At 41.5% G+C, this 24,311-nt stretch overlaps 2 protein-coding genes across 7 annotated transcripts in view; one reads left to right on the forward strand and one right to left on the reverse strand.

Moving 5' to 3' along the window:
* SKIC3 (SKI3 subunit of superkiller complex) overlaps positions 1 to 8,022 on the reverse strand; it is a 100,470-nt gene extending 92,448 nt beyond the window's left edge. The window contains exons 1-2 of one of the 5 annotated variants that reach the window (XM_066273834.1): positions 7,984 to 8,022; positions 2,592 to 2,657 (exon numbers count right to left, since the gene is read on the reverse strand). The gene's annotated coding sequence lies outside the window, so the exon portion shown is untranslated. Of the gene's footprint in view, positions 1 to 2,591; positions 2,658 to 7,983 lie in introns of those variants that run through there. The other 4 variants (XM_066273835.1, XM_066273839.1, XM_066273837.1 and 1 more) reach the window with 4 other exon arrangements.
* A 172-nt stretch (positions 8,023 to 8,194) lies between these two features.
* ARSK (arylsulfatase family member K) overlaps positions 8,195 to 24,311 on the forward strand; it is a 50,451-nt gene continuing 34,334 nt past the window's right edge. The window contains exons 1-3 of one of the 2 annotated variants that reach the window (XM_066273840.1): positions 8,195 to 8,429; positions 10,696 to 10,825; positions 13,014 to 13,173. In XM_066273840.1, the coding sequence (XP_066129937.1) occupies positions 8,292 to 8,429; positions 10,696 to 10,825; positions 13,014 to 13,173 (428 nt within the window). In that variant the 5' untranslated portion in view covers positions 8,195 to 8,291. The remainder of the gene's footprint in view (positions 8,430 to 10,695; positions 10,826 to 13,013; positions 13,174 to 24,311) is intronic. The other variant, XM_066273841.1, reaches the window with a different exon arrangement.

The raw sequence follows: 24,311 nt of genomic DNA on the forward strand, positions 1-24,311 counted from the left end.
TCCAATGCTCCAACTAGGACTCCATCAGGGCCCTGCTTCAATAGTGGAAAGGACGGTCATTTAAGCCAAAGCCTGCCAGGCTTACATGCTTTTGCTGTGAGGAAGAAGGGACACTGGAAGGTAGGCTTCCCCCTCGCTCCTCTAAGGGAGGGTTCAGTCTCTTCCAGCCCTGCTCCAGCCACCTGTGACCTAACCTTGCCCAGAATACTGGGATTTGCCACGGAAGGCTAAAAGGTGCCCAGGGCCGTCGGCCCCATCTACGACACTGTGGATGAGCCTGGGGTATTTCTTCCAAGTAGCCGGTAGACTGGTCTCATTTGCACAAGGGCCACTTAACTATGTCTTGCCTGAATATTCAGGTTTTTTATTCTTCCCTCAAAGATCTCTGTTGTGGGTATTGATAATCCTGTTTTCTGCTGCTTTAATATATAGTCTTTCCTTTATTCCTCCTGCCTTAATGCCCCACTCATAGTTTAGAGCTAATTCAGAGCTTCTTTTTTCCTTTTTTTTTTTTTCTGAAGCTGGAAACAGGGAGAGACAGTCAGACTCCCGCATGCGCCCGACCGGGATCCACCCGGCACGCCCACCATGGGGCGACGCTCTGCCCACCAGGGGGGCGATGCTCTGCCCATCCTGGGCGTCGCCATGTTGCGACCAGAGCCACTCTAGCGCCTGAGGCAGAGGCCACAGAGCCATCCCCAGCGCCCGGGCCATCTTTGCTCCAGTGGAGCCTTGGCTGCGGGAGGGGAAGAGAGAGACAGAGAGGAAGGCGCGGCGGAGGGGTGGAGAAGCAAATGGGCGCTTCTCCTGTGTGCCCTGGCCGGGAATCGAACCCGGGTCCTCCGCACACTAGGCCGACGCTCTACCGCTGAGCCAACCGGCCAGGGCTCCTTTTTTCCTTTTTTGCCAACTTACAAATTTACCTCTGCCACCCAGCTTAGTGTATCCCAAGGTTCTCCTCACCACCCCATGGCTGTAAAGCTCCAGTATAGGATCCCTGGGTTCATCTTTCCAGTTTGAGGAAAACGGAAGCTCCGTCTTCATGCGTGCTGTGGATGGCTTTTCCAGTCTACCTGGGTCATTGCCAGCTGGGAGCAGCGGTCATTGGGACTTTGACGCTAACTGCAGAGTGTGGAAGTGTGACGGCAATTCCAGTGCCATGTGGACTTTTCCTGAATGTGGACTTTTCCTGGACTCCTGCTCCTGTGACAGTTTTTGATGGATTGAACTGGGGTTGGGTTGCATTTGCAAAGATTTGGAATGGTGTTAGTGCCAACTTGGACTTGGTGAACACGTTAAGGACATTACTCTTTTATAGATTCTTGTTGTATTAGCTTAAAGAGTTTGCTTAAAGGCTTTAATCACTGTGATGTATTAGTATAGTTGTTTTGGGTATCTGATAGCATTGGCTATACTAATTTTGTGTTTGTTCTGTATTTTTTCCATCTGCCTCCAAATTAGAATCTGGGAAACTAGGAAATCAGATAAGTGCAAATCTCAGCACACAAATTAAAAATAAAAAAGAAAAGGGGGATATGTTGTTGACCGTTAATGGCAGGAAGCCATTATAGATTCAAGGCTTAGCAAAAGGCTAAGTTCTCCCCCCTCCATCTCCATATTTGGCTTTGATGCTGAGTATTTGCACCCACTCCACTTGCTTCCTTGGGTTGCAGGAAGCAATATACATGCCCTTCCTCTGACTCTGACTGTTTGTTTCAGATGTTTGTAAATTTCACTAATGTATCCTGTTTTTGCCTTGGGAGAGTTCCTGTCTTAGCCTTTGATGTGCAACTTTGTATCAGGGTCCTTGATTTGCATAGGTCTATATAATAAAGCGAACTGGGGCTATGAGGCACTCGGATACTGCCAGGCAGTTTGAAGAGTCCTCCCGGTCCCATCAGTTTTGTTCTGACAAAGTGTGTTTCCTTAATTCCACACCATTATTAGGAGCCGTGCTGGTCCGTGCTGGTCCGCGGCAACCTCATACTTCTCTTTTGGGAATATTTCCCTCCATTCCAAGTATTTCCAATACCTTAAAGAAAAATCTAGCTCTCTTGCAAGTGTCTAATCTTCCTCAGCCCTGCAAATTATACCTCTTCTCTTATTTTTCTCCTCAATCTTAACTGACTTTTTAAAATAAGAGCATTCATTTTGCACGTTTTCACCCAATATTTTTCTACTACCAACCTAAAAGATTTTAATTCAACATATCAATCATAAAAAGTAGCAACTGCACTTAAAAAAAGTTAGAAAGGGACAATCATAATAAAAAGACATATACCTCAAAACTAACAAATATAGGTAGATGGAATAATATACAGTATACTACAGAACCCATCTAAAGCTAGGGCACCTTAAGCTATATTCATTTGTACAGATACAAAGATTCCATAAAACAACAATAGCTACAATTGTAAATAATAGTAATAATAATGACAATTACAGAAAAGCAAAAAAGGATACCTTTAAATCTAATAACAAAAGTCTAAATGCATTTTATAATAACCTTTCTTTTGAAAGAATTTGGTAAGATCAATTATTGAATAAAAGTAGATTCCAATCACCTATTATTTAGCCTTCTAAACACTTACCTTTTACCTATTACTCTCTATCTTCCTTTGAATTGAATTTCAGATTGTTCCTTAACCGTTATCCATCTAAATTAAGTAAAATATGAGACAGTCAGGCACATAAAAAAAAGATGACATATATAACCCCAAACCTACTGAACTTTTTTTAATACATAAAATTTAAGCTCGCCTGACCAGGCGGTGGCGCAGTGGATAGAGCATCGGACTGGGATGTGGAAGACCCAGGTTCGAGACCCCAAGGTTGCCAGCTTGAGCGTGGGCTCATCTGGTTTGAGCAAAGCTCACCAGCTTGAGCCCAAGGTCACTGGCTCGAGCAAGGGGTTACTTGGTCTGCTGAAGGCCTGCGGTCAAGGCACATATGAGAAAGCAATCAATGAACAACTAAGATGTCACAACGAAAAACTAATGACTGATGCTTCTCATCTCTACATTCCTGTCTGTTCCTGTCTATTCCTCTCTGACTCTCTCTGTCTCTAAAAAAAAAAAATTAGAACTTTGCTTTTAAAAAAAATCTTAAAAAGAATTTTAAAAAAATTTAAGCTCAATTTTCATAATTTATAACTTAGAATGTGAGAAACCTTATGTATAATTTTTCATCTTTCCCCAAAAGACACTAATCTTAATCTCCAAATTTCAAAAATTAGTCTAAACCATGTTCCCACAGCCTCAAGAGATAAAAAGAACTTCCATAAACAATCACGTTCTGAAAAAACACTCCAGGAACACAAAATATATTAACTTCAGTGTAAAAAGCTGAGCCAAGAGAATATCACCTATTTCTCAACTACTTTGTTTTGAATCTAGGACAATTAAGGATACTTACTCAAACCCAATTTGCAGCCTAGCTACATTAAAGTGAACCTTGTTCCAAGCCATATAAAGAATTATAAATAGCCTGACCTGCGGTGGCACAGTGGATAAAGCCTCGACCTGGAAATGCTGAGGTCACCAGTTCAAAACCCTGGGCTTGCCTGGTCAAGGCACATATGGGAGTTGATGCTTCCAGCTCCTCCCCCCTTCTCTCTCTCTGTCTCTCCCTCTCCTCTCTAAAATGAATAAAAAAATAAAAAAAAATTAAAAAAAAAAGAATTATAAATATACTGCTCACAAAAATTAGGGGATATTTCAAAATAAATATGAATAAAATACCCCTAATTTTTGTGAGCAGTATATTTTAAGATGTTGCCCACACCATGCGACTACATTAGTTTGTAATTAAATAAAAATAGAGAAAAGTTTTTTAAGGTTAGAAATCTATCTAAATAGCCATATAAAATATTGGCACAAATTCTACATTACTATAAATTCTGAGTATCTTTTGACGGCATCCTAGATTCAGTCAAACAAAATTAATCTAGGATGCTTCGTGGAGAGTTTTTTTGGAGTGGTTTTAGAAAACCGAATAAAGTTTAAAAAGAAAACATGGTACTTGACAACTAGGAGATGAATAAAATTTAGATGAGGCAGGTGGGGATGAACACGAAACAGAAAGTGAGTTTACTGTACTAAAACATGCTATCAATATACTTAAATATTAGTCCCACAGAAAAGCATCTTACTATAAAGAAGCAAAGATTTGTGATTCAAACAAATGTTTAGGAAAGTAAAAGCTAAAACAAGGGGTCGGTAGGTAAAATAAATGTTAAAATCTGACTCTCCATATCACTAACTTCTTTAAGCCCCCATCCGCTATAGTCCATAGTCTTCCCATCCAACCTGATTTAAATTTATTATTCAGTCACTATAACTCTGTCCCTAAAAATACTCCCGATTTTTTCAGCCTCTTCACTCTGCCATATCCATACACCAAAGCAAGACTTAGGAATCAGATGGATCTGGGTTCAAGTACCATCAGACCCTGGGCACCTTACTTCTTAATTCCAGGCCTATTTTCTCATTGGCAAAGTAAATATCACATCATTTATCTGACACGTACATAGACGTAGTGCCTGAACACAATATATGTAACTTCTGTTCTTAGCTACTGCCACCCTCTCAACCAACTTCACTTCTTTTCCATTCCTACCCTACAGTGGTTATCATACACTTTCTCTTTACATACAAAATCCCCACCGCTCGCCTTCCTTGATCTTTCAAGAAGCAACCTTTTTGCCTATGCTCCTCAAAAGATGGCTATCATTAAACAGAAGTACTCTCTTCAAATTGGTCAGTACACAAACACGAGACTAAAGCCTGCAAGAGAACTACTGTCTCTCCTGAACCACTAAGCATTTACTGGTTGAGCTATTCAACTGACATTTAACAGACACTCTTTATTGTTCTATATAAATGTGTCCTGTATCCCAGGTCAAAAAATTCCCCAAATAAAGATAACATGTCTGACGTAATGTACAAAATTTCAACAATGTAAGGAGTTCCTTACATATCCAACACCTATTAAGTACCATGATGTACCAGCTTCCAAAGCCTACTCAGAAATAGTTTTTAGTTCCCCACTGCCAAACAGCAGTAATTATCCATTTGCTAAAGTGAGAAAGGAACAATCTTTTCAACATTAGCTCACATTACTTTTTCCACCATCCCCAGAGCTTTTCACCTCTACCTCTTTACATCTCCCATTCAGCCTGTCCAATTCTGCTTGTCTACTCAAATCCCACATGGTAATTCAAGTCTACATTCAAGTGTCAAGCATAAAGCCTTCCCAGGTGAATCTCATACTAGTCAAAACTTTTTAACACTTATTATCTATACAAACTATTTCCAAAAGTGTATACCAAGAAATATTATCATGCTCAAAGGTGGCAATACATGGCCTAATAATTTTGTGTATACTGTACATTACATATGTCACCCTTTGAAAGTCATTAGGCTCTGGGAAGTGCTATAGTAAAGACCCAAACAGTTAACCCAGGGACTCTGCCAGTTATGTTACTATGAAACATTTATTTCAATGAACAGTAGTAATTAACATTTGAAGCACTAACATTCTCCAAAGTACAAATGGGATATTCTGGTTTTCAGTTTTTGTTTGTTTGGCAATTAAATATACTTTTTGATACCTTTTATACTGTTATTAAATTTATAGGGGAGTAGGTATGTGTTTGTTTCCCACAATTAGCCTAAAAGTTCCTTAGGAGCAAAAACTGTTTAAACTACTGTCTTGAGTTCCTAGTGTCTGGTACATTGTGATATTTAACAAATATTCACAGAATCACTGCAGGTGAAGAAAATATTGAATTTATTTCACATAGTCACTAACTACTGACTTAATACCTTTTCTTAAGGCAGAATACATATACATAGTTCTTCTGGAACTTTGAACATTAAAACATGAAAAACCAAAACCTGGACGAAGACTTTCAATTACAGACCTTTACAAACTACAGAGTTAAGCATTTCACTAAAGCAAGCAATCCCTAACAAACAAATCTTTAACTGATGACTTAAACATACACATAATGGAGCCCGCTACCCTCCCTGCAACACAGATACATACACACATGTACATGTACACAGATGCACACTGCCACCTCAAAAGTTCCTTTTCTGATAAACTTATGATTAGCAAAGATGCTCTATGGACAGAAGAGAGTGATCAAAATAATAAAGACACCTGCAATTATATAATAATTAGTTGAAAAAACAGGAAAAGGTTGGGAGAGGTGGGATCTGGTGTGGGGAGATGGTGAGAAGTAGATGAAAAGGGGAGATAATTCATGTAAAGTGAAGAGAAATTGATAGATGAATGGTTAAAAGTCGAGACAGGCTGACTTCAGCTCAAAATAGAATTTCTAATAATTAGATTGGTACAAATGTGGAATAGCTGCTTATAGGAGTGTGTTTCCCATCACTAGAGATGAAAAAGCACAGACTGGACAACCTACTGGCAGAAACACTGTAGGACAAAATGAATGTCAGGTGAGAAGTTGGATTAGAAGCTTCTTAGATTCTTCCAGTGCTACGTGCCTGGGGACCTAAAATATTCATCGTGCCCCACCCAATGCAGCACCTGCTCCCGCTGACACTGTCAAGTGGAGACAGAGCTAAAGAAGATGTAGTCCTGTCATCCTGACCAGGAATTCAGAATATATCAATAGGTCCTGTGGAAACAAGGTCACAGAGAGTAAATACAGTTCACAGAATCAGTACTATGCCACAGATGAAGTTAAGTACATTTTTGATGAATCTAAATGTCAGTCAATGTTTCTATGGTAAAATGTGTTCTGCATTCCAAATTAACTCTGAACATGCCCTGTTCATGAAAAAGCCTATCTATATTACCTTCCACGTTGGACTATTATTTCACTTTTGTTTCCCTACAGTATATACATTCCTTGAGGACAGGAACTACTGTTTATATATTTGTATTCACCACAGATGGCTGGCATGCTGCTTGGTTAATATTTCTGCTTCACTAACAGAGCAAGGTCAGTAGATGTCCTAAAATTTTGTAATTAACTGGAGACAGAGTATACAGTGAGGTAGGGCACAAAGTACTCACATTCAAGTCCTATTCAGACTGGCTCCCTGGGTAACCTTGGGCAAGTCATTTAACCTCTCCACGCCTCAGTTTTCCCATTCGCAAAATGATGAAAGTGCAGAAAATATTCCATGTAAAATTATTTGTTGCACAGTAGTGCTCAATAATGTTAGTCTAATCTCCAGGATGGAATAAGTGTTATGTGTGTATTAAATAAGGTCTGTCCCACACTACAGTTATTTCCTGCAAAAGGTCAGATATTACTATTGAGTTGATTTTATGTCAAGTGAGTACTGAAACTGCCAAAATATTAAAAGAACTAATATGCAAATTTATACCTGAAACTATGATAATTAAGTCAGGAATTTGGCGCTGGGACAGAAATATGCTTCTTCCAGATTTCTCCAAAGGAGTCCAACAGTCAAGATGGACCAGTGATTTCTCTGCAGCAAAACAATGGGTTCTGAACCTACGTCCATTAATCTAATACGTCACACAGCCCAGCATTTCTTTCTGTTCGTGTCTCTCCTTTGCACCTTAAAGGCAAGAAGTACCTAAGCTTTCCGCTACCTAGAACCTTAAGCTGTACTTTCGGCTCCGCTCCTGACACACCCGAGTCCAGTCCATTCTAACCGCACGGGCAGAGGCAGAAATAAGCTGGGGCAGCGGCAAGTTCCCTTGGGGGGCTGTGTACAGGGCCCCCGCCGTCTCCACAGCGCCCCGGGCCGCCCGCAGGGGCCCCACCGAGCACCACCCCTCCTCCGCGAGCGGCCGGGCGCCGCCACCTCATCACCGCTCAGTCCTCGGTTCGCCTACTACTCAGCCACGCTCGTTCGGCGCAAAACCACCACCCTCGGCCCCTGACCCTTTCTCTCTCCCCATTTTCACGTCCAAAATTTCAACCGCCTACCAACTCCAACTTCTGCAAAAGCGACAGCCACCCGGACCCACCTGGGACAGATGCTTCTACAAACAAGTCAAAGCGGGCGCATGCGCATTTCCCAAGCAACGCTCACGTGACTGGGAGTGGCTACCGCCTCGTTTTTTCGGCATTTGATTAAAAGGTCTTAACATAAGTTTACTAGGGGGGAGTCCACCTTTGCGCATGTGCTCGCGCTGATCCTGATGGGAGTTGTAGTTCTTCGGAGAAAGTACTAGGAGGAAAGCAAACCGCGACCTCTAAGATCCCTGCCCACCTCTTCCCTGCTGGAGGAAGGCGGGCCCAGGACCCAGAGGCCGGCGGTCAACTGGTCCCTGCGATGCTGCTGCTGTGCGTGTCGGTGGTCGCAGCCTCGGCGCTGGCAGCACCAGCTCCCGAGACCACTGGGGAGAGGCAGGGAACCGTTCCGGCTTGGCCCGATGCGCCTAACGTGGTGCTAGTTGTGAGCGACTCTTTTGTAAGTACGGAGAGGCGACAGGGGGCGGGGCGCGCGGGTTCAGATCCGCTACCTCCGCAGCCTTTCCGGTGCTGCAGGTTTGGGGAGCAGAATCTGAGACTCGAACATGTTTTACCCCGATGCAAACTAAGTGCATTTTATCTTGAGGCCACGTATAAATACAAGAAGACCACATAGATACGCCTATAATACATATAAAACAATACTTTAGTGAATAAAATGCACTCTGAGAGCTTCTTTGCTTCTGCTATAAGTGGTTATTTCCACATACAAGTATGCTCTTATTCTTCCCACCTTTAAAAGAACCTGATCCAGGCCCTGGCAGGTTGGCTCAGCGGTAGAGCGTCGGCCTGGCGTGCGGGGGACCCGGGTTTGATTCCCGGCCAGGGCACACAGGAGAAGCGCCCATCTGCTTCTCCACCCCCACCCCCCCACTCCTTCCTCTCTGTCTCTCTCTTCCCCTCCCGCAGCCAAGGCTCCATTGGAGCAAAGATGGCCCGAGCGCTGGGGATGGCTCCTTGGCTGTTGCCCCAGGCGCTAGAGTGGCTCTGGTCTCGGCAGAGCGATGCCCGGAGGGGCAGAGCATCGCCCCCTGGTGGGCAGAGCGTCGCCCCTCGTGGGCGTGCCGGGTGGATCCTGGTCAGGCGCATGTGGGAGTCTGTCTGTCTCTCCCCGTTTCCAGCTTCAGAAAAATACAAAAAAAACAAACAAACAAACAAAAAAGAACCTGATCTGAATTCTACGTTCTCCTCGAGCTGACACTCCAGTCCCTAACAACTATCCCATTTTTCTGTTTCCCTTTGCAAAACAACTTCTTAGAAGAGCTGCCTCACCTCCTCACCTCCCATACTCTTTTTTGTCTATCTCTACCACTCTGTTGAGAGTGCTCCGTACTGCCAATTCCAGCGTGCATTTTCTGGCCCTTTTTGGGGTACCCTCTCAACACAGCTGACATTACCTCTTTCTTGACATACTGTCTTCTCTGGGCTTTCCTGGGACGCAGTGTTCTATATCTTCCTCACTGGCCATTCTTTCTCAGTTTCTCATGCTGCCTTCTCCTCTTACTTGGGACTCCGCAGGTTTCCCACTGGGTTTCTTCCTTTCCCCCTTTCACTCTCTCCTTGAAAGGTTTCATTCAGTCTCATATACGGTGAATACTATACCAGACTCCCAAGTTACCTTTTTCAGATCCAGACTCCTGCCTGGACGCAACATACTACTCTACATCCATTTGGAAATCTCATACATCTCGTGGATTTATCTATATTCCATATTTTAAATTGGCTCATTTTAAAACTGTACTTTCACTGATTTATAATTACATTGAAAACATATCATAGTTATAACTCCAGGACTAGAATATTTTTTTTTCTGTTTTTGCTCTTTACCAAGGAAAGTTCAATTCCCAATTCAATTCCAAACTACATATCTCCAACCCAAACATCTCTCCTAACTTTCAGGCGCATTTATTTGCTGCCTAATTGATACTTCCATTTACGTCTTGCAGGTGTCTCTAACTTGACATGCCCCGTATATCATTTGAACGGCTGGCTCCTTGTCATTAGAAGCCTTCACCGTCCATTCTGTCTAAAGTAGGTCTCCCTGTTATTCTGTACCTTAGGCTTTTTGCAAAGCACATCAGTCTACTTTTTGCTCTGCCACCAGAATAAACTTCAAAGGCACCAGGGACTCTTTTATCTCCAGATTGTATCTCCAGACCTTACACAGTGCCTGGCACATAGTAAATAATAAATGTTGGTTCAATCAGTCCATCATCGCCCAACAGAATGATCCAGAAAGTCCTTCAATTTATTTACTATATTTGAATGCATATAAGTGTAACACTGCATTGAATTCTCCCAGATGCTGATATCATGTCTATACTTGTTTTTTTTTTGTTTTTTGGTGTTTTTTTTTGTTTTTTTTTTAGAGAGGAGAGGGAGAGACAGAGAGAGAGAGAGAGGAGAGACAGAGAGAGAGAAGGGGGGGGAGGAGCTGGAAGCATCAACTCCCATATGTGCCTTGACCAGGCAAGCCCAGGGTTTTTTTTTGAACCGGGGACCTCAGCATTTCCAGGTCGACGCTTTATCCACTGCGCCACCACAGGTCAGGCTCTATACTTGTTTTTATCCTTTGAGTATTTTAGGATCATACTGCAGTCTTTTGATGCTTGTATATTTTATGGTTAAAATTAAAGGAAATAATTTTCTTTTTGCGTGTGTGTGTGTGTGATACAATCAGTGCTAATTAAATTTCTGTATTCCAGGATGGAAGGCTAACATTTTATCCAGGAAGTCAGGTAGTGACACTTCCTTTTATCAACTTTATGAAAGCACATGGCACTTCCTTTATGAATGCCTACACAAACTCTCCAATCTGTTGCCCATCACGTGCAGGTATGAACGTGCTTAGCAGTAATGGAAGAAAGAGGGCACACATTGAAAATAACTTTACAATTTGAAATGTTATCCCCAAAAGTAGTATAGTAAGTCATATTTGGCATCTAATAAAAACAATTTTTAAGTGATATGGATTTTAGTGTTGAGTATGGGGGTTATTAGACTTCCTAATTTACTTTTTCAGAGTAGGAATTTTTATCATTTAAAATGGTGTTTAGTTCATGTGTTACTGTTTTACTTTCTTATGATTGGTGACTAAGAATCTTTCACCAAGAAAATGAGGAAATATTTGTATTTCCTGGAAGAGTTTTATTTCCAAAGAAATTTTTCAGTATGAGGGCGTTGGGAGGGGACTTCAGAGTATTCCACACAATAATCAGAACTTGTACATCAGGTTTATCTGAAGTTTTCTGTGTTATTTCAGATTATACACTCTATCTTTCTTTAGGCTCAATTCACTTATATCCCAATCCTAATCACTTTTATTATAGTAATTTAACAAACAGGCATGGTAATGGCAAAATGTGACATTAAGCCATGAATAACTGAGAAATGGAAAAATTGCCCTTATCTGACAGAGTTTTTTCCCCATTCTAATATGTGATTGTTTGCTTAGGCACCTAAATAGCACTCAGCTCTGATCTTTGTTAGTTCCTTTCTCTGACTAACTTTGAGCATAGTTTGTTTTTCTTTTTCTAGTTCCTTGAGATGTTCAATTAGCTTGTTTATTTGAGCTCTTTCTTTTTTTTCTTTCCTTTTTTTTGTGACAGAGATAGTGAGAGAGACAGAGAGAGGGACAGATAGGGACAGACAGGAAGGGAGAGAGATGAGAAGCATCAGTTCTTCATTGCAGCACCTTAGTTGTTTGTTGATTGCTTGTTCACTGGGGGAGGGGGGGCTACAGCAGAGTGAGTGACCCGTTGCTCAAGCCAGCAACCTTGGGCTCAAGCCAGCGACCATAGGGTCATGTCTATGATTCCACACTCAATCCAATGACCCCGCTCTCAAGCCGGATTAGCTCGAGCTCAAGCCAGCGACCTGCATAACAGCCCGATGCTCTATCTACTGCGCCACCACCTGGTCAGGCTCTTTTTTTTCTTAATATAGGTATTCATCACTATGACCTTTCTTCTTGGAACTGCTTTTTATGCATCCCATTAGTTTTAAATTTTTATTTATTTTTTATTTATTCATTTTAGAGAGGAGAGGGAGAGATGGGGGGGGGGGGAGACAGAGAGAGAGAACAGAGGGAGGAGCAGGAAGCATCAACTCCCATATGTGCCTTGACCAGGCAAGCCCAGGGTTTCGAACCAGCGACCTCAGCATTTCCAGTTCGACGCTTTATCCACTGCGCTGCCACAGGTCAGGCTGCATCCCATTAGTTTTAGAATGTTGTATTTCCATTTTCCCAAGATATATTTTGACTTCTTTCTTGATTTCTTCCCTGACTCATTGGTTGTTCAGTAGCATGCTGCTTAATTTCCACATATACTGGTATGTGAATTTTCCCATTTTCTTCATTGTAGTAAGAAATTGCTTGATATGATTTCAGTCTTCTTAAATTTACCAAGATCTGTTCTGTAGCCCAACATATGATCTATTCTGAAAAGTTCTATGTGTGCTTGAGAAGAATATATTATATATTCTGTTTCTTTTGGATGGGATATTCTTTAAATGTCTGTTAAGTCTTTCTGGTATAACAGGCAGCTTAAGTCCAGTGTTTTCTTATTGATTTTCTATCTGTTGTTGACAGTGGGGTATTGAAGTCCCCTACTATTGCTATCTATCTCTCCCTTTATGTATGTTAATATTTGAAGAGGGACTTATTGAAGAAATAGTTGTAGAAAATGAGAAAAGTACCATTAACTACTTAGGGATTATTTTTATGATTGAAAAAAGACCCTAAAGTCAGGCTTTATGTTGTATTTAATCACAGCTGTTTTTACTGTAAACAACCTATAAGCCTTAGAGACTCGCCTGTAAATGGAAATAGGCACTCCTTGCAGAGTTTTCCCCTTGATAATCCAGGTAGTTAGGGATGTTGGGGAAAGCACCTGATGCAGGTGTGCCTTATTCCAGAGCGTGAGCTCTAAGCCAGTCGACTCTATTCTCTCTTGGAGTAGTTGTCTTAATAGTTAACCCAAACTGGTAAGCTTTACACTAATCCCAACTTCTTTTTTCCCAGCAATGTGGAGTGGCCTCTTCACTCACTTAACAGAATCTTGGAACAACTTTAAGGGCCTCGATCCAAATTATACAACCTGGATGGACATCATGGAGAAGCACGGCTACCGAACACAGAAGTTTGGAAAGTTGGACTACACTGCAGGACATCATTCCATTAGGTAAAAAATAAAAATAGTTCCTAGTAGGCTTCTCTCTGCTGTTTACATAAATGTACTCTTTTTTACTTTTTTTTCCTCTACAAAGGTAAAATTAAATCTATTAATCCCTTAATTGTGTTAATTTGGCACTTCACCTTTCTTTAATCTTCTTAAAATATTAAATTTGCTAATATGCTGATAATTTTGTTTTTCTTAAATATTAAAGGTCTATTAGAGTGATTATAAAATTGTTTAGCCCACAATTTATTTTTAGTGAGTTTGTTATAAAGTGGCTACTGTATTATTTACAATCTGTTTAAAGGTTAGTCTTCTTGCTACTTGCCTTTGTCAGTTCATTCTAATGTGAGTCTATTGCAACCTTTTTTTTTTTTTTTTTTTTTTTTTTACTAAATCCTCAAAAACCGAGCCGTCAAGCATGGTGGATAATAATGAGATCTAGAATGAGATTGCCTACTTTTGAATTCTAGTTTCTCTATTTACTACTAACCTGTAGTAATCTTGGGAACATTATCTAAGCTAAGGAACTTTGTTTGTTGTAAGGATAAAATAAAATAATATGTGCAGAAAAGAGCTAGCACTATAGGTCTGAGATGTCTATCCTTGGAAAGGTCTGCTTTCAAAGTTGGCTGACATCTGGGAACTTCAAGAGTGTTCCCTATATTCCTTAACTGATAAAATGACTTCCTAAGTACCTAGAGTGTTTGTATAATGTAGTTTATGCTGAACACCTGCTTTCACTCTGGGAGTCTGGAGTTTTGGTATGTTCTAGGCAGAAGGTGTCCCCAGTAACAACATAGGTATTGAGTTTCTAATGAGCTTTCTAGACCACACTTCACACATATTGTCACAGTTAGGTGGTGGGTGAGGTAAGTGTGTCCTCTGTGACTCCACTGGGATATTTGTGCCTGGTTTCCTGTGAAATCACTCTAAGCATATCTTCCCTTTGTTGACTTTGCTTTGTGTCCTTTTGTGGTAATAAATCAATGCCACGAATAAAACTATTTGTTGACCTGTGGTGGCGCAGTGGATAAAGCATTGACCTGGAATGCTGAAGTCACGGATTCGAAACCCTGGGCTTGCCTGGTCAAGGCACATATGGGAGTTGATGCTTCCTATCCCTCTCCTCCTTCTCTCTCTCTCTTCTCTCCAAAATGAATAAATAAAATCTTAAAAAAAAAATAGGACTCCTGTGAGTCCTCCTAGAGAACTTAGGTGTGATTTTTGGGGTCTCCCAACACTGTGACTCCTGGCACAAATGTATATACTAAGACCTAGAGCAATACCTCTTGCCTGCCAGGTGCTAATTGAGGGCTATGGTAATTATAGGGTAATTATAGTAGTGATGAGGATAATGCTAATGATTATAGTAAGTAAGAACCAGAGAAATAATTCAATAAAAGTAAGGGTGAGTGTTGTGAGATAGTGTTACCCAAAAGTTCATATCCACCTGGAACTTTAGAATGTGACCTTATTTTGAAATTGATCCTGCTTGACCTCTGGTGGTACAGTGGATAAAGCATTGACCTGAAACGCTGAGGTTGCTGGTTCAAAACCCTGGGCTTGCCCGCTCAAAGCACATATAGGAGTTGATGCTTCCTGCTCCTCTCCCCTTCTCTCTCTCCTCTAAAGTGAATAAATAAAATCTTTAAAAAAATAGATCCTATTTGCAGATTTAATTAGAGGTGAAATCATCGTTGATTTAGAGTGAATTTTAAATCCAAGGACTAGTGCTCATTGGAAGAGAAACGGACACAGACACACAGAAAAGGCAGTGTGGAGACAGAGACATAGATGGAAATGGTCAGAGCTACGAGCCCAAGAATGCTAAAGATTGCCAGGAGTTACCAAAGGCTAAGAAGAAGCAAGGAGCCTAACCAGGCTTTGGCTTAGTGGATAGAGCATCAGACTGGGATGCGGAGGACCCAGGTTCCAGACCCCGAGGTCACCAGCTTGAGCGCGGGCTCATCTGGTTTGACCAACGCTCACCAGCTTGGACCCAAGGTCGCCAGCTTGAGCAAAGCTTTACTCAGTCTGCTGACGGCACACGGTCAAGGCACATATGAGAAAATCAATCAATGAACAACTAAGGTGTCGCAATAAAAAAACTGATGATTGATGCTTCTCATCTCTCCTGTCTCTCTCTGTGACTCTCTTTCTAAAAAAAAAAAAAAGAAGAAGAAGAAGAAGAAGCAAGGAAAAGTTCTTCCCTAGAGCCATTAGAGCAGCAATTTTCAACTGGTGTGCTGCAAGAATTTTTACAGCATGTCATATGTGACAATTTAAGTCAGGAGGACTGACCTCTTTTCCCTTAGGTTGTCAAATAAAAAAATAACAGCCAACACAACAATAACCAGCCAGTGTGAATGAGTCAAAATTATACCTTTTTTTTGTCAGATCAGCAAAATATATATTTATACTATAAATATTACATATAAATATATATTATACAGGAAATAATATATTTTTACTACCTCTGGCTAACACAGAAGAATATATTTTTAGTAATTAGATTATGTGTGCTATGGGATAGAAAGGTTGAGAATTGCTGCTTGGAAGGAGTGCGGTCCTGCCAGCAGCCTGGTGTCAGATGTCTGGCCTCCAGAACTGAGGGAATCCATTTCTGTTGTTTTCATCCACCCAGTTTGTCCTCATTTCTTACAGCCACCTGAGGAAACGAACGCATTGAGCTTTGGATAACAGACTAAAATAATCGAAGAATGTGAGTGAAGCTGGTTTCCCAGCGCCCTTTTGTTCAGTACCTCACTTCATTGTAATGTTGCTGAGACGCCCTAGAAAATACTTGTTTTCTGGTATCAATCAGCCAGTGGTAAAATTGGTTTTGTCATTTCACTAAAGTCACAGAAACAGTTGATGATACTAAGTGAGGATTTACTGTATTTATTTTGCTTTTCTGGTTAATGTTATATTTCTTTCCTTTTCCATCTTCCAAAATCTAAAAGATATCAAAACTAGAAGTCCAGAAGTAATCCTGACTTCCCCACCCATCTTCTAATCCATCACCGGATAATGTCAGCTCTACTTATAAAATATTTCTCCAAATTGTTTACTTCTCATCCTCTCTGCCAAGTACTGCCATCTCTTGCCTAAATTATTGAAATGGCCTCCTCACTTCCTTTCTTCTGACTTGTTTTCTATAGGCGGCCAGAGTGATCATTTAAAATATATCCATTTGATCAAATGATTTACCTGCTTAAAATCTTTCACTGGTTTCTATCTCACCAGGTAGAATAAAATCCCAAATCCACAACATTGTTTGTAAGACCCTACAACACCTGCCCTGTGCAGAGGCGGGGTAAGTTTGGTTGAGGCCCCGGGCGCAGAAGAAAATATTGGGCCCCTTAAAAAAAGAGAGAGACAGGGAAAATAAAAATACTGGTTAATCATATTTTTAAATAAATAAAAAATATTATGTACTATTTTTTTTTTGTATTTTTCTGAAGCTGGAAACGGGGAGAGACAGTCAGACAGACTCCCGCATGCGCCGACCAGGATCCACCCGGCACGCCCACCAGGGGGCGACGCTCTGCCCACCAGGGGGCGATGCTCTGCCCCTCCGGGGCATCGCTCTGTTGCGACCAGAGCCACTCTAGCGCTGGGGCAGAGGCCAAGGAGCCATCCCCAGCACCCGGGCCATCTTTGCTCCAATGGAGCCTTGGCTGCGGGAGGGGAAGAGAGAGACAGAGAGGAAGGAGAGGGGGAGGGGTGGAGAAGCAGATGGGCGCTTCTCCTGTGTGCCCTGGCCGGGAATCGAACCCGGAACTTCTGCTCGCCAGGCCGACGCTCTACCACTGAGCCAACCAGCCAGGGCTAATAAAAAATATTATGTACTATTAATGTTAAAATTGCACACATGAAATCAAACTTAGTGTCATTAGAAAAAAGTGTCAAGTTGGGGTTTTACAGGACCCTCAGAAGTCGGGGCCCAGGGTGCGCGCCCGGTGCACCCCCGTTAAATCCGCCTCTGCCCCCCGAGTGCCTCCAGGTTTATTTAGTACCGCTCTCTTACTCCTTCGGTATGTGCTTGGTCTTTATTTAAATCCTTGAACATGCTTTTTACTACCTCCGATGATTGAGAAGCTAGTCCTGAGCGGAGCGCTCTTCCCCTGCTCTGCCTGGCTAACAGAGCATAAAGTGGGGGGAGGGGGAGTGTGGTGGGAGGGGCACAAGCTATGAATCCTCAAAACAGTTAAGTGCCAGCTGCCTTGCCTACCATCGGGAGAAGTTACTTAACCGCTCTAAGTGTCCGTGTTCTTACCTGTACCTGGAGTTAATAATACCTACCTCTTTGAATTACTGTCATTTTTAAATGAGTTAATAAGATTATATAAAAGAATTGAGTGAAATAATACAAAGTATTTAACAGTTCCTGGTACAAAGTAAGTATTTAATCAATGTAAAATGTTGTTATAAAATGGCTTAACCAGAATAATTATAATATAATACATAACTTTTTTTTAAGTTCATTGCATTGTATTTATTTCATGCAGTTTCACAAATTTCTCTTTAAAATCCTTCTCCTTTTTATAAAATAAGGCTATTTTATAAAGTAAAATACAACTATTCATGTTATCCTACTTGAAATTCTTCCTCGGTTTCCTCAATCAATCCAATAAAAAGAATCTGAGGTTGAACCCTTTGTCCTCCCTGTTATCATCATTCTTTCTGAAATGGTTAAAATATAGCCTGAACTTGATTCTTCAGTGTCATCATTTTTTTTTCTTTACTGTATTTTTCTGAAGTTGGAAACGGGGAGGCAGTCAGACAGACTCCCGCATGCTCCCGACCGGGATCCACCCGGCACGCCCACCAGGGGGCGATGCTCTGCCACAATCAGAGCCATTCTAGTGCCCGAGGCAAAGGCCACAGAGCCATCCCCAGCGCCCGGGCCAACTTTGCTCCAATGGAGCCCTGGCTGTGGGAAGGGAAGAGAGAGACAGAGAGGAAGGAGAGGGGGAGGGGTGGAGAAACAAATGGGTGCTTCTCCTGTGTGCCCTGGCCGGGAATCGAACCCGGGACTCCTGCACGCCAGGCCAACGCTCTACCACTGAGCCAACCAGCCAGGGCCAGTGTGATCATTTCTGAAGGGCAAGGACCCTGTCTTTTCCCTTGCTGTATTCCCATGGCCAGTAGTGCTAGTGTGTTACAGGCGCACAATTAAATTTTGGGGGAACAAATGGATGAAATAAAAAGTTATGTTGCTCTACCTATAGCTTATTATTTGATAAACACTGAGTTATGTTGCTCTACCTATAGCTTATTATTTGATAAACACTGATATTCTGTTTAGCCGAGAGTCAGATCACCTGTTCATTATTAGTATTTTGTATATATCTTCAAGTTATAGAGTATGTCCTGTTTTTCAGTGTTTAAAAAATTTTAAATATCCTCAATTTTCCTAAGTTGTTTCTCATTTGGAATTCTTAAATTAGTAAAAGGAAAAGAGCCACTTAAATGTTATTTCAGAGGTCGAAGATGGTTTTCAGAATAATAACTGCTTACAGCATAGTTTCGTTTACTCACCCTCCTACCAGTGAAATTGAAATAAACTACCAGGACTGTTTGTATGAGTGCTCTACCCACACAGTCATATGGCTGACAAATAGGTCAAGGCTTCAGATAATAGCATGTCTGCTAAGGTTATATGAATCAGGGCTCATTGTCTTTCAGCTATTTCTGTGAACGTTTAAAAATTGATCTTGGGGGAAATATTCTCTTAATATCAAACTTCATAAATAGGAGCATTCAGTGTTTTTGATAAACTGACTCTCAAAGTCAAAACTCAAGTTTTTATAACTTTTGCTCCATTGAAATTGACTCTTTTTGATCTGTTTACATTTTCAGCCAGAAATGCAAGTTTTTTAGTTTATTACTATAATGGCCTCTTGTTCCTTTTAGGCATCAAGTGAGGCTTTCTTTTTGTACCAGGTTAGGAACACTAGTCCAGCTCTGTGTCCCTTAGTCTATATCAGGGGTCCCCAAACTACGGCCCGCGGGCCACACGCGGCCCCCCCGAGGCCATTTATCCAGCCCTGCCACACTTCTGGAAGGGGCACCTCTTTCCTTGGTGGTCAGTGAGAGGGGCATAGTTCTCACTGAAATACTGGTCAGTTTTGTTAATTTAAATTTACTTGTTCTTTATTTTAAATATTGTATTTGTTTCCATTTTGTTTCTTTTACTTTAAAATAAGATATGTGCAGTGTGCATAGGGATTTGTTCATAGTTGTTTTTTTTATAGTCCGGCCCTCCAACGGTCTGAGGGACAGTGAACTGGCCCCCTGTGTAAAAAGTTTGGGGACCCCTGGTCTATATAATATACTCCCACATTGGGAATTCTAAGGGCTGCACAATTGTTTCTTCCAGACCATTGTTAGTCAAGTACTGGTAGTACTGCTCATTAAGATGCCACTTACTGATTAGAAGACCTTGAGCAAGTTATTTATCTATACTCACAAAACTTAAGGTATATTTAAAAATGAATATGAAGCGATAAAAAAAAGAAGCATTTCTGACCTGTGGTGGCACAGTGGATAAAGCGTCAACCTGGAATGCTGAGGTCGCAGGTTCAAAACCCTGGGCTTGCCTGGTCAAGGCACATATGGGAGTTGATGCTTCCTGCTCCTCCCTCCCCTTTCTCTCTCTCTCTCTCTCTCTCTCTCTCTCCTCTCTAAAAAAAAAAAAAAAAAAAAAAAATTTAATAAAATAAGAAGCATTTGTTCTTTTTTTTTTTTTTTTTTTGTATTTTTCTTAAGCTGGAAACGGGGAGGCAGTCAGACAGACTCCCGCATGCGCCTGACCGGGATCCACCTGGCACGCCCACCAGGGGGCAATGCTCTGCCCATCTGGGGCATTGCTCTATTGCGACCAGAGCCACTCTAGCGCCTGAGGCAGAGGCCATGGAGCCATCCCCAGGGCCCCAGCCATCTTTGCTCCAATGGAGCCTCGGCTGCGGGAGGGGAAGAGAGAGACAGAGAGGAAGGAGAGGGGGGGTGGAGAAGCAGATGGGCGCTTCTCCTGTGTGCCCTGGCTGGGAATCGAACCTGGGACTTCCGCATGCCAGGCCGACGCTCTACCACTGAGCCAACCGACCAGGGCCTGCATTTGTTCTTTTTTATTAAATAAGAACATCAGAAAGGCAAATGACAAGTCAAAGAAAGTTGTTTGGTTATGTAAATGAGATGCAAAGCCAACTTTTATTTCATTGGTGAAAATGCACTATACAAAAGGCTGAAAGTACAGGAGTATCTCTGCACGTTCCCTGATCCCCTAATTTTTGTGAGCAGTGTACTTAGCATTCCAGGCTCATCAAATGAGCTTACACGAGATGACTTTAAAGGTTTTTCCTTTCTGAAATTGTGACTTTAATGGAGTACAGTTAAGTTGTGTATAAACTCCTAATACTTATCTGCCCCCCCATCATATTATATGTATCTATACTATGCTTACAGTAGTTTTATAGGTTCATATTTGCTACATCTTCTTAGCAACTGAAAGAAAACATTTGTATTTAATTCATTAGGTGGGTTGATCACTTTTGCTATAAAGTAAAACTTCTGCCAATATATTGCCAATATTTAAAACAGTGGCTCTAGACCAAGGGCCATTTTCTTCCCAGAAGACATCTGACAATGTCGGGGGACACTTGGTTGCCAGCCCTGGGTGAATGCTGCTGGCATCTAGAGGAAGAGGCCAAGGTTGCTGCTAACTCAGTGCTGCACAGGACAGCCCCCACTCCCCAGCAAAGAACTGTCAGGCCCAGAATGTCAGTAGTGCAGAATTTGAGAAACCATGATCTAAAACCAAGTATTTTATACTTGTCAGCCTTAGGAATGTCACACTTACTATCACACCTTCATTTTTTAAATTTTAATTTATTATTCCATATTCTAAGGCATCAGACGAAGTTGAGACTAGTATGTCAATTTTTTAGAGTTAACAGAACCAAAGAAAATGTTAATTTGGAAGTTAAAGAATTATAAGGTAATTGCCCTCGCCGGATGGCTCAGTGGTAGAGCGTCGGCCTGGCGTGCAGGAGTCCTGGGTTCAATTCCCGGCCAGGGCACACAGGAGAAGCACCCATCTGCTTCTCCACCACCACCCCCTCCTTCCTTTCTGTCTCTCTCTTCCCCTCCCGCAGCCGAGGCTCCATTGGAGCAAAGTTGGCCCGGGCGCTGAGGATGGCTCCATGGCCTTTGCTTCAGGTGCTAGAATGGCTCTGGTTGCAACAGAGCAGCGACCCAGATGGGCAGAGCGTGGCCCCCTGGTGGGTGTGCCAGGTGGATCCTGGTCGGGCGCATGCTGGAGTCTGACTGCCTCCCCGTTTCCAACTTCAGAAAATACAAAAAAAAAAAAAAAAAAAAAAAGGAATTATAAGGTAATTAATTTCATATAGACATTTTAAAAACTAGATGTTTTTGTTTTTTTTACAGAGAGAGAGAGTCAGAGAGAGGGATAGATAGGGACAGACAGACAGGAACGGAGAGAGATGAGAAGCATCAATCATCAGTTTTTCGTTGCGACACCTTAGTTGTTCATTGATTGCTTTCTCATATGTGCCTTGACTGCGGGCCTTCAGCAGACCAAGTAACCCCTTGCTGGAGCCAATGACCTTGGGTCCAAGCTGGTGGGCTTTTTGCTCAAACCAGATGAGCCCGTGCTCAAGCTGGCAACCCCGGGGTCTCGAACCTGGGTGCTCTGCATCCCAGTTGGACATTCTATCCACTGCGCCACCGTCTGGTCAGGCAAAACTAGATTTCTAAGATCAATACAATTTAATAAAGAACTTGAATATTAAGTAATATTTTTTAAAGTACTACTACTAAAAGGTGATCTTTAAGTTAGTTACAAAAGTAAAATAAGATATACGCAATACGTATATAGCAAATATTTGTTGAACCACCTACTCTGTACCAGACACTATTTTTAAATGATGAGAATACAATGGGCAGAGCATCGCCCCCTGGTGGGCGTGCCAGATGGATCTCGGTCAGGCACATGTGGGGAGTCTGTGTCTCTGCCTCCCTGCTTCACACTTCAGAAAAATACACACACAAAAAAGATAGGTCTCTTACATGGAACTTACATTCCTGTGACATCAGAAGAGAATTTAAACAAGTTGCTGTCTTTCCTAGCTAAAAGTTTAAAATCTAAAATCCAATTCTTCTTTACTTCATCTTACTCCCACAGTAATTATGTATGTTCTAAATTCATATAGTTTTGGGTTTTTCTGAAGCCAGTTCTCAACAGGCAACTGTTAATCCTCTCAAACAAATTTTAAAAGGCCTACTTCTAAAATGAGAGAGTTGCTATGGAAAAAATTCAAGCTAGCGCCTCTTGGCAAACGGCAAAGGGAAGCGGAGGATAGACTGCCAGCGCCACCCCTCCTGCGCCAGCAGCATCGCAGTTTTCTAAATAGAACCTAAGTGACCAAGAGGAGAGCGAGAGGACTCAAGAACAGCAACCACAGCGCCCTCTCTCAGTCCCTCGAATTCTGCAGCCTAAGGAGTAAGTGTGTTTACCTAGCTACGTCCACTATTATTTAATAATCTGGTATCTATACCTTTAGGTCAGTTTTCTGACCCATACTTTCTGATTTTATTCTATTTTTTTCCCATGATGAAGAAAGACATTCATTCCTTAGATCATTTTAGAAGCTTTTTTAGACCTACTCCCCCCCCCCCACACACACACACAAATCTTATCTTTATTGATACTCAGTATCTAGAACAGCTTACATAATTCTGGGTGCATTCTCAGCATGATATTTATGACAGTGGAAGAGCCTGCTGTTGTTTTGGCTTTGTTTTGTTATTGCAGAACTCTCCCTCTGATGACTAGAAAATTCTTGGCAGAAGCAGCTTCTGGAGCTGTCTTCAGATTGCTGTCTTCCATGACTTAGTTTCCTGTAACACGAGTGACAGCTCTGAGCCCACAACCTCAATCCAATTCTTGGATTTTTTTCCCCGTTTAATTATTAAAGTTTAATATTTAGCTGCCCATAATAGATTTTATCTTCTACCTTTTACCAGTCTTAGCCATTTGAGGATTTATAAATTTATCTTAATCTACTTGGAAAGAGCCTGAAATTATTTAATCTGGAGATTTAGCTTTTTCAGTTCAATTAACTTTAGCATTAACCAGATATGAACTAACTGAAGAGATTTATAGTTTAAAATAGGAGGTTAAAAAATAGGTCTAGATAACTACATCAAAGGGGAAAATGTGGTAAGTGCTGATTAGAGGAGGAAGCAATCCCATACAGATTTTTTGAAAGGGTGGGAGAAGAGGCTGTAAGTTACTGTATTTAACCTATGCTAAGGTGCACAGCTCTCACTATCTAACATCTCTGAAAGTTTAGTGCATCTTAGAACTGATAAAAATTCCCTTATATATTGGCAATGTTTTTCCTTAATAGTATACATTTTTTAAAGTACATTTTACCTCAGGGGTCGGGAACCTTTTTGGCTGAGAGAGCTATGAACGCCACATACTTTAAAATGTAATTCCGTAGGAGCCATACAACGACCCATGTACATTACGTATTATCCAATAAAAATTTGATGTTGTCCCGGAGGACAGCTGTGATTGGCTCCAGCCACCCGCAACCATGAACATGAGCGGTAGAAAATGAATGGATTGTAATACATGAGAATGTTTTATATTTTTAACGTTATTATTATTTTTATTAAAGATTTGTCTGTGAGCCAGATGCAGCCATCAAAAGAGCCACATCTGGCTCACGAGCCATAGGTTCCTGACCCATGCTTTACATTAACAGGATTTTAGATTTAATCAACTCTCAGAAGTAGAGCATCACTAGGCTCAAATGGGGGACAGGAAGGACAAACTAATGAACAAAGGCATCCAAGGAGGAAGAAAACAAACCTTTTGGAGCAGTGGTCCCCAACCCCCAGGCCACGGACTGGTACCGGTCCATGGGCCATTTGGTACCGATCCGCAGAGAAAAAATAAATAACTTACATTATTCCTGTTTTATTTATATTTAAGTCTGAAAGATGTTTTATTTTTAAAAAATGACCAGATTCCCTCTGTTACATCCGTCTAAGACTCACTCTTGATGCTTGTCTCGGTCACGTGATACATTTATCCGTCCCACCCT

The sequence above is a fragment of the Saccopteryx bilineata genome, chromosome 4 (genome assembly GCF_036850765.1).
Source record: "Saccopteryx bilineata isolate mSacBil1 chromosome 4, mSacBil1_pri_phased_curated, whole genome shotgun sequence".
Taxonomy (NCBI): Eukaryota; Metazoa; Chordata; class Mammalia; order Chiroptera; family Emballonuridae; genus Saccopteryx; species Saccopteryx bilineata.